Below are 9213 nucleotides of genomic sequence, written 5' to 3' on the forward strand. Positions count from 1 at the left end.
ATTCAAATTCTAATTTGGTGAAATTTGTTATGTGAACTAGATGTGATCATTGACATCTCAAATGTTTTCTTACTTGCAGCATGAGGCCGTAATAAGAACATATTTTCATATTTTTAAACCTCAACTCAAATTCCAGTAAAACAAATCTCGCCAGTCTGCACAGCCGCCCACCGCTGTACGTCAGGATTGGAGAGGAAGGAAGGAAGTGCAGAAATAATCATCAGCAGTGGCGCACCCCAGTTTAAAACATACTTTCCTCCACGGCCAACTGGGGAGGGAACCACAGACTCACACTCACCATGAAGACCATCAGGCTGCTTCTTGTCATCCTAGCATCAGTGCTCGGCTTCACTCCAGGTAGGGCAAGCTTTTTTGTTCTAATTTCTTCTTGTTGGACTTATTTATCATATTACTGTTTCTGCAAAATCTTTTAGTAGTTGACGGTTTAATATGGAACAGAAGCTCGCACTTTGAACGATCAAGGACTTGTTTCTTTCCATCCCGCCCAAGATAAGCTGTGTTTGTGCGTATTTTCCTTCAATTGTTGGCTGCTTGGATTCAGACAAACCTAATCAGCAACCTGTGGCAGAAGCTCTCAAATAAGAAATTTCATTGATTGATTGATTGAGACTTTTATTAGTAGATAGTACAGTACATATTCCGTACAACTCAATGGTAACACCCATATAAGTTTTTCAACTTGTTCAAGTTGGGGTTCACGTTAATCAATTCATGGTAAAAAGGACAGAGCGACAATGGCTTAACACAAAGTATCTCTTGAGGGTTTTGTTTACCTTCCAAGAACTGATCTAAGAGAGCCTCTATCTGGTCAGTGCTGCCTGATAGGCGATACAGCAGCAGATTAACGGTGGGAGCCAAAGTGCCCACGCTCTCCAGGGGGCCACATTATCATTGTCCCGGGACCAAAAATGTGCTTCCAGCTGTAAACATCTGGCGGAAAAACTCTATACCCTGTTGCTCTTAGGAAACAAGAAAGGGGGAAAATAGTTGCGGCAAAAAAAAAGATGCATTTGGACTTAATTATCTGGTGTTTAGAGTAGGATCTTTGTTAGGTTAGAACATGACAAAACCCCTCACGAGGGATGCTTGTGGTATCAACAAGTGTGAGGGCAGGAAGAAAGAGTTCAAAAGTCTGAGGACAGCAATAGCCTGCAGGACGGGATGTTGCTTCCGTTTGCAGAGGATGTCCACTGTCTTGACGCTGGGGTGTGACACACCTTAAATCCATGCCCAAATAGCAATAACACAAAGGTGAAACCATAAGCTTAGAATAGTTTAGTGTTGTGGAGAAAGATTTGTGGAGTACAAAATTTGAAGAGTTATATTTACAAAAAATAAAATCAATAAATCAATGTTTATTTATACAGCCCTAAAACACAAATGTCTCAAAGGACTGTACAAACCACTATGACTATGACATCCTCGGAAGAACCCACATAAGGGCAAGGAAAATTCACACCCAATGCTGCCTAATTAATTTTTTTGCATGACGCGTCTTATTCACCCAAAGTTTGTTTATAATTTCTAAACATGTAATAATAATGCATTAAATACATAATAGTACAGCTTATACATGTTCAACGTTGACGCCCTGTGTGTAATTTGCTTGGACAGTAAACTCTGATACAATCTGGCCTCAAAACTTGCAGCAAGGTGCACGCAAGTTGCTAAATGCTCAAAAGTCATCTCTGCAATCACAGCAGGCAGGCAGTGGCTTGGAAAAATGCCTTCTCTGACAGCCACACACCATCGCCCGCCACTTTAGAGTGTGATGGAGCAGATGGAAACTGTAGCCCTAGCCTGTAGTAATGGTGTGATACAAGTCATTTTATTTTCGATCCGATACAGAGTATAATTTAGGCTGGTGTCAGTGATACCGATACTTTGTGCCTGCCTGGAAATATTGAAAAAAAGTAGTTGCTGCTGTTGGGGAATCATCTTCAAACTATATTAAATCACAGGTTGGAGCAAGTGATGGCAATAGTCTACAATAAAAGGATAAATTATCTTGCTGTTTTGTATTACTGAGTGACTCATGGTAATATTCGGTAATTTTCTGAAAAATGCAACACAGTATGTTGTGCGTTTACGGCAGAAGAAAAAGGAGTTTCATTTAGACCAGGGAGTGTCAAAGTCAAGGCTACAGCCCGCGGGCTTTGACTTTTGACTATCTATGGCCGTCGGGATGATATTTCATTAGTATTAGAACCGGCCCGCAGGCCACAGCTGCCTGCTGCTGTTTTGCACGCACCAATACTCTATCAGTGTTGGCCCTAGGATATTTCAAAATGGGGTTTCAAGGACCCCATCAAGTCATAAAAATGGGGTTCCACAGTAAATCTTTGGTGTCCCACTTTTTTCTAAGCGTTTTGAAAATATATGTATGCATTATCCTGTTATATCTCACATTCTATATCGTGTTTTGGAAAATGGTTGCCGTAAATGTTACTTGATTCATTAAAAACAATAAAAAAAAAAGAAAACACATTTGTATACATATGTAAATGTATTCAGTTATAAACAATCATTCACTTTCTTCATTCCTTCATGGATCTAAACTTTACGGCTGCCGGTATTTTTTTCTATATTTTTACTGTAATATTTGCAGAATGTGTTTGCTCTTTTTTTGGCCAAAGTAAGACAAAGAAAACAATCTGAAGTTGTCTTTATTTTTTTTTTGTTTTAATGCCATGATTTGCACAGATTTTCCTCCAGGTGGCCCCGGAGCTAAAATGAGTTTGACACCCCTGATTTAGACAATATCTGAATGATTTAGTTACTTTACATGGTGTTCCTGTTATTTATATACATTATCTCAAATCAATAAAGTATCAATATTTGGATTTGGACAAGCGATAGAAAATGGATGGATGGATGGAGAATTGATATTAGAGCCTAAAGATCTGGTATCGGCGGTATTGATATTTCAGGATCGATCCACACATCCCTACTAGCCGACCAACTACGCTAGACTGCATCTCCGATGCCATTTGTTCTATCGATCATCTTTCATAAATAAATACATTTTGCAGTTTAAAAGGTGTTAAGTGTATTGGTCTGTGTGACATATTTAGAGTTGAAGGCTGGTTTACGCTTCGGTAAATTTGGCTTGTTGGCTTTAAGACTTTGTCGCAGGTGAACAATGACAATTGGAGAGACAAAGGAGGGTTTCAAATCTAACCGTCTGATCCAAAAATGAAAGAGAACAATAAAATTAAGGCAGCAGGAGGCTTTGGCGTGGCGCTTCAATGCAACATCCTGATCCAGGCCTTTCTCAACATTTTTCTCAATGACTTTTATTTACGATTCGCGGGTAGTCGCTAGTCGCGGAACCGAACCCCAGCAAATAAAAGGCAGTTACTGCGTTGACAGCTCTGCAAAGTCAGCCTGATGCTGCGTCAGCTTGTACAACCCCAAATCTGCTTACACTCAAGCTGTACGTGACCGTCGTTTGCTTCAAAGTGTCAGCAGATGAAACAAGCGACAACCAGGAAGAAGCAACAACAAGCCTCCACAGTTAGTCAGTCAGATGATGCGCATATTTGTTTCAATGCCACAATCCAGTGAGAGTTGAAGAATGCCATCGTATTCATTTAACAATAGTTTCTATCATTATTTGCATTACATCACACCAATCCAGGGGTCGGCGACACGAAATGATGAAAAAGCCATATTGGGCCAAAAATACAAATCATCTGTCTGGAGCCGCAAAAAATTAAAAGCCTTATCAGATCAGAGATACTTTATTAATCCCCGAGGGAAAATTTTAATTTTTAGCACAATCCCATTCAAGATCAGACAAACATTACAGGGTGACAGAACAGGATAGCTGACGGTTCTGTCAACTTCCGGCGCCCCTTACAAAAAACAGGAGGAACAGGTAAACAATGTGTGTGTGTGGGGAGGTGGGGGGTGAGACAAAAAAAAAATCTGTCTAAACCTGGGCCCCTGTAGAGGGGGTCTAGGCTGAGGCCAAAGAAAAAACAACTCATGGCCATAGCACACATCCCTCTTAGATGTGTGTTAAGAGGTTATGTAAGTGTTATAATGAAGACAACACATTTGTCTATAAGTGTATGTATTAGCTCAGTGGCCTTGAGGTTAAAGTGTCTTCCCTGAGATTGGGTAGGTTTTGAGTTCAAACCCCGGCCGAGTCATACCAAAGAGTATAATAATGGGGCCCATTATTCCCCTGCTTGACACCCAGTATCAAGAGATGGAATTGGGGGTTAAATCCCCAAAGTGATTCCCGTGCGCGGCCACAGCTGCCGCTCGTTGCTCCTCTCAAGGGGCTGGGTCAAATTCTGAGGGTAATTTCACCGCACCTAGTGTGTGTGTGTGTGTGTGTGTGTGTGTGTGTGTGTGTGTGTGTGTGTGCGCGTGTGACTATCAGTGGTACTTTAACTTTTTTATTAGCCTACTATCAAAGGCTGACAAAAATCTTTGTTGACAGAAATTTTGTATTCAGATTGTTTTCTACACATTTTTGCAACATTGGTAATCATTAGTAAAATGTAGGCTTCTCACAGGATGAACTAACTTCTGGAATGTACTGGCTCAGAATGGCCAAAGGTATGTATAGATGCGTGTGTCCAAGTTTAAGGAAATGGCAGGCTGTCTTTTCTAATGGATTTATTGCAATCTTTGCAAGCTGGGTAACGTTTGCTGTGGTCCGGAACAACATGGCACACAAACTATCAGAAATGCAGCCAATATAGCAGAGGACATAAGTAAAGGAAACTAAAGGACCTCAAATACACTTACAAATGAGGCATAATTATGCAATATGTATAGACATCTAGCCAAAATAACACGTTAGCATTGATTACCTTGTAGTCAGGGATTGACCAAATGTGCCTGATAAGCACTCCAGCAAATCAATAAAATCAACAAAGGTCACATTTGTGCATTCACGCACAGCATAAAAGGTTTCTGTGGCAGCATTGGACAAAGTTGTACATGTAAACCAACTACGATCAGTTCAAGGATTGCTGAAAAATTAGTAAGACAAAATGATGCTTGCCAGATACTCTCACCAGTGAAACATGTATAACATAAACAGTGGGATTTCTAACAATTAGTAAGGTTTGTGTCATGTTTGTTCTCCCACAGAAAATATATTATCCATCCATCCATTTTCTACCATTTTTCCCAATATATTAAAACAAAAAAAAACATTTTTTCTTCATCTTTTTCCATTTTCACACATCTCTGAAAGAGGTCCACGGAGCCACTAGAGCTGCACTAAAGAGCCGCAGGTTGCTGACCCCAGCACCAATCAAACATCAATTCATCCGTCTTCTTCCGCTTATCAGAGTTAGGGTCGCGGGGGAAGCACCCTAAGCAGGGAAGCCCAGACTTCCCTCTCCCCAGCCACTTCGTCCAGCTCTTCCCGGAGGATCTCGAGGCGTTCCCAGGCCAGCCGGGAGACATAGTCTTTAATTCTCCAATCAAACAAAATATTACAAAAAAACATCTATTGCATGCGAGAAATACTCTCTCTACTTTTTTGCAAATTCTTGATTTTATCTAATCAACTGTGTTAGACTGGGTAGGGATGCTCCAAAGAGACCATGATGGCTTGTTACTGACTTGCAGCGCCTGTAGCACCCGAACCTGCACCTGCAGCACCAGGATTACAACCTACAACAACACAACCAGCACTTGCAGCACCGGGACCTGCAACTACAAAACCTGCACCTGCAGCACCGGGACCTGCAACTACAAAACCTGCACCTGCAGCACCGGGACCTGCAACAACAAAACCTGCACTGGCAGCAACAGGACCTGCAGCACCGGGACGTGCAACAACAAAACCTACACCTGCAGCACCAGGACCTACGACAACAAAATCTGCACCTGCAGCACCAGGACCTGCAGCACCGGGACCTGCAACCACACAACCTAGAGCACCAGTAATTGGAACGCCGCATTCTGCTGCACCACCACCAACAACAGCAGCAGCACCAGCTGCGACAGGTCGGGATACACTTCCTCCACAAGCTGAAAACTGTGAGTGTGTTAATACTGAATAGATAATTTGTACTGCTGTCATCCTTTTTGACAAGCAAGCAGCTCCCTCAGCAAAAACGAAGGCGATACTCCCGGCGATGGACAAGACACACCCACCAAAACCCCAAAATGACTCCAACGTGACTCATGGTAACAGAGGCGAAATGATTGGAACGTTTGATTCTTCCCGACTTGGGGGTAAATGTTGTGAAATGTTACTGTTGTCAGGGCTAAACGACGCCACGGCTCCTACGCAGCGCAGCAAAGGTACGTTACAAACTTTTTTCGTGAAAGAATGCAAGGAAGTCATTGAATGTAACGTTTGCAGGGACCAGCCTGACAACAGAGAAGAGCCACGGTAAGTCACGTTGTCGCGGTTCCCCGTCGAGAGTCGTCGTCGAGCCGCTAATCTTATTTTTTTGAAAGGTCCTCAGCAGGGCAGCAAGGAGCCCGCCAAAGCAGGTAACACACTCGGCCGCACTTAACTGTGTGCTGCATGGAGGAGACATGACGTTTGGCTCTTTTCAGGAACTGACCAAAGGTTTTGGTGGCTTTTGCTGCCTATCCTGTTGGTTGGCGGCGCCGCCGTCATCGTCCTCAAGTCTAAATGTAAGAAGGTCCACGACCACACAGGTAGGAACATTACAGTCATAAATAATGCTTAACTATTAATCTGTTTAAACTATTATACAAACATCAGGTCTGGTTCAAATATAGAGATGAGGGTCTTTCATTTGACCTGCTGTTGTACTCTGTCTCAGTGTTAACATGTTCTCAATGTTTCTTTACCATTATTGCTTTCTTGTCCATCACCATTGTTGGTATTTTGTCTTTCACCATTGTTGGCATTTTGTCTATTACCATTGTTGGCATTTAGTCTATTACCATTTTTTGTATTTTTTCTATTACCATTGTTGGTATTTTTTCTATTACCATTGTTGGTATTTTGTCTGTAGCCATTGTTGTTTTTTTGTCTGTAACCATTGTTGGTATTTTGTCTGTAACCATTGTTGGTATTTTGTCCATTATCATTGTTGGTATTTTTTCCATTAGCATTGTTGGTATTTTGTCCATTACCATTGTTGGCATTTTATCCATTACCATTGTTGGTATTTTGTCTGTTACCATTGTTGATAGAAATTATTGTTACAGTGTAATTCTTATTGTTGCCTGTGGTAATGCCACGATGATACAACATCCATCTCTCCATCCATTTTCTACCGCCTGACCCTTTTGGGGTCGCGGGTGGTGCTGTGTATTATAATCCTTAAACAAAGTAAGAGTGAAAGTGAATGTATTGATCACTGAATTGAGAAATGGGAGTGGGATTAAATCCTTTTTCTTCTTCCCACTGCCTTTCAGGCAAAACTGGACCATCATGCTTACATACTGTACATTACCTTTTGCATTGAATTAATCGGGAAGGAGCCTGAGCTAGTATGCGAAGTAGAGAAATTCCGGCTGGATGTAATCGGACTCACTTTGACGCACAGCAAGGGGTCTGGAACTACTTCTCTCGAGAGGGGCTGGACCCTCTTCCACTCTGGCGTTGCCGGCAGTGAGAGGCGACGGGCTGGGGTGGCAATTCTCGTTGCCCCCCGGCTCAAAGCCTGCACTTTGGAGTTCAACCCAGTGGACGAAAGGGTATCCTCCCTCCGCCTTCGAGTGGGGGGACGGGTCCTGACTGTTGTTTGTGCTTATGCAACAAACGACAGTTCAGAGTACCCACCCTCTTTGGGTACACTCGAGGGAGTACTGGAGAGTGCTCCCTTGGGTGATTCCCTTGATCTGCTGGGGGACTTTAACGCTCATGTTGGTAACGACAATGAAACCTGGAGAGGCGTGATTGGGAAGAATGGCCGCCCGGATCTGAACCCGAGTGGTGTGTTATTATTGGACTTTTGTGCTCGTCACAGTTTGTCCATAACAAACACCATGTTCAAACATAAGGGTGTCCATATGTGCACTTGGCACCCGGACACCCTTGGCCGCAATTCCATGATCGACTTTGTAGTTGTGTCATCGGATTTGCGGCCTAATGTTTTGGACACTCGGGTGAAGAGAGGGGAGGCGCTTTCTCCTGATCACCACCTGGTGGTGAGTTGGCTGCAATGGTGGGGGAGGATGCCGGACAGACTTGGCAAGCCCAAACACATTGTGAGGGTTTGCTGGGAACGTCTGGCAGAGTCTCCTTTTAGAGAAAAGTTCAATTCCCACCTCCGGAAGAACTTTGAACATGTCACTAGGGAGGTGCTGGACCTTGAGTCCGAGTGGACCACGTTCCACACCTCTAATGTCGAGGCGGCTGATCGGAGCTGTGGCCGCAAGGTAGTTGGTGCCTGTCGGGGCGGTAATCCTAAAACCCGTTGGTGGACACCAGCGGTGAGGGATGCTGTCAAGCTGAAGAAGGAGTCCTATCGGGTTCTTTTGGCTCATAGGACTCCGGAGGCAGTGGACAGGTACCGACTGGCCAAGTGGTGTGCAGCTTCAGTGGTCGCGCAGGCAAAAACTCGGACATGGGAGGAGTTCGGGGAAGCCATGGAAAACGACTTCCGGACGGCTTCGAAGCGATTCTGGACCACCATCCGCCGCCTCAGGAAGGGGAAGCAGTACACTGTAAACACTGTGTATGGTGTGGATGGTGTTCTGCTGACCTCAACTGCGGATGTTTTGGATAGGTTGAAGGAATACTTCAAAGACCTCCTCAATCCCACCAACACATCTTCCTATGAGGAAGCAGTGCTTGGGGAATCTGTGGTGGGCTCTCCTACTTCTGGGGATGAAGTTGCCGAGGTAGTTAAAAAGCTCCTCGGTGGCAAGGCCCCAGGGGTGGATGAGACCCGCCCGGAGTTCCTTAAGGCTCTGGATGCTGTGGGGCTGCCTTGGTTGACAAGACTCTGCAGCATCGCGTGGATATCGGGGGCGGTACCTCTGGATTGGCAGACCGGGGTGCTGGTCCCTCTCTTTAGTGTGTTCCAACTATCGTGGGATCACACTCCTCAGCCTTCCTGGTAAGGTTTATTCAGGTGTACTGGAGAGGAGACAATGCCGGATAGTCGAACCTCGGATTCAGGAAGAACAGTGTGGTTTTCTTCCTGGTCGTGGAACTGTGGACCAGCTCTATACTCTCGGCAGAGTTCTTGATGGTGCATGGGAGTTTGCCCAACCAGTCTACATGTG

The 9213-nt window shown here is 44.1% G+C and overlaps 2 protein-coding genes across 3 annotated transcripts in view; one reads left to right on the forward strand and one right to left on the reverse strand.

The window, feature by feature from the left end:
• Window positions 1–9213, reverse strand: part of LOC133560778 (uncharacterized) — a 38020-nt gene that overhangs the window by 27286 nt on the left and 1521 nt on the right. The gene's annotated exons all lie outside the window — the stretch shown is intronic.
• The window catches only part of LOC133560779 (nematocyst expressed protein 3-like), a 14405-nt gene continuing 5392 nt past the window's right edge, over window positions 201–9213 (forward strand). The window contains exons 1-7 of one of the 2 annotated variants that reach the window (XM_061913700.1): window positions 201–357; window positions 5620–6000; window positions 6094–6183; window positions 6262–6300; window positions 6362–6391; window positions 6460–6495; window positions 6562–6666. In XM_061913700.1, the coding sequence (XP_061769684.1) occupies window positions 300–357; window positions 5620–6000; window positions 6094–6183; window positions 6262–6300; window positions 6362–6391; window positions 6460–6495; window positions 6562–6666 (739 nt within the window). In that variant the 5' untranslated portion in view covers window positions 201–299. The remainder of the gene's footprint in view (window positions 358–5619; window positions 6001–6093; window positions 6184–6261; window positions 6301–6361; window positions 6392–6459; window positions 6496–6561; window positions 6667–9213) is intronic. The other variant, XM_061913701.1, reaches the window with a different exon arrangement.

This window comes from Nerophis ophidion, linkage group LG10 (genome assembly GCF_033978795.1).
Source record: "Nerophis ophidion isolate RoL-2023_Sa linkage group LG10, RoL_Noph_v1.0, whole genome shotgun sequence".
In the NCBI taxonomy this organism is placed as follows: domain Eukaryota; kingdom Metazoa; phylum Chordata; class Actinopteri; order Syngnathiformes; family Syngnathidae; genus Nerophis; species Nerophis ophidion.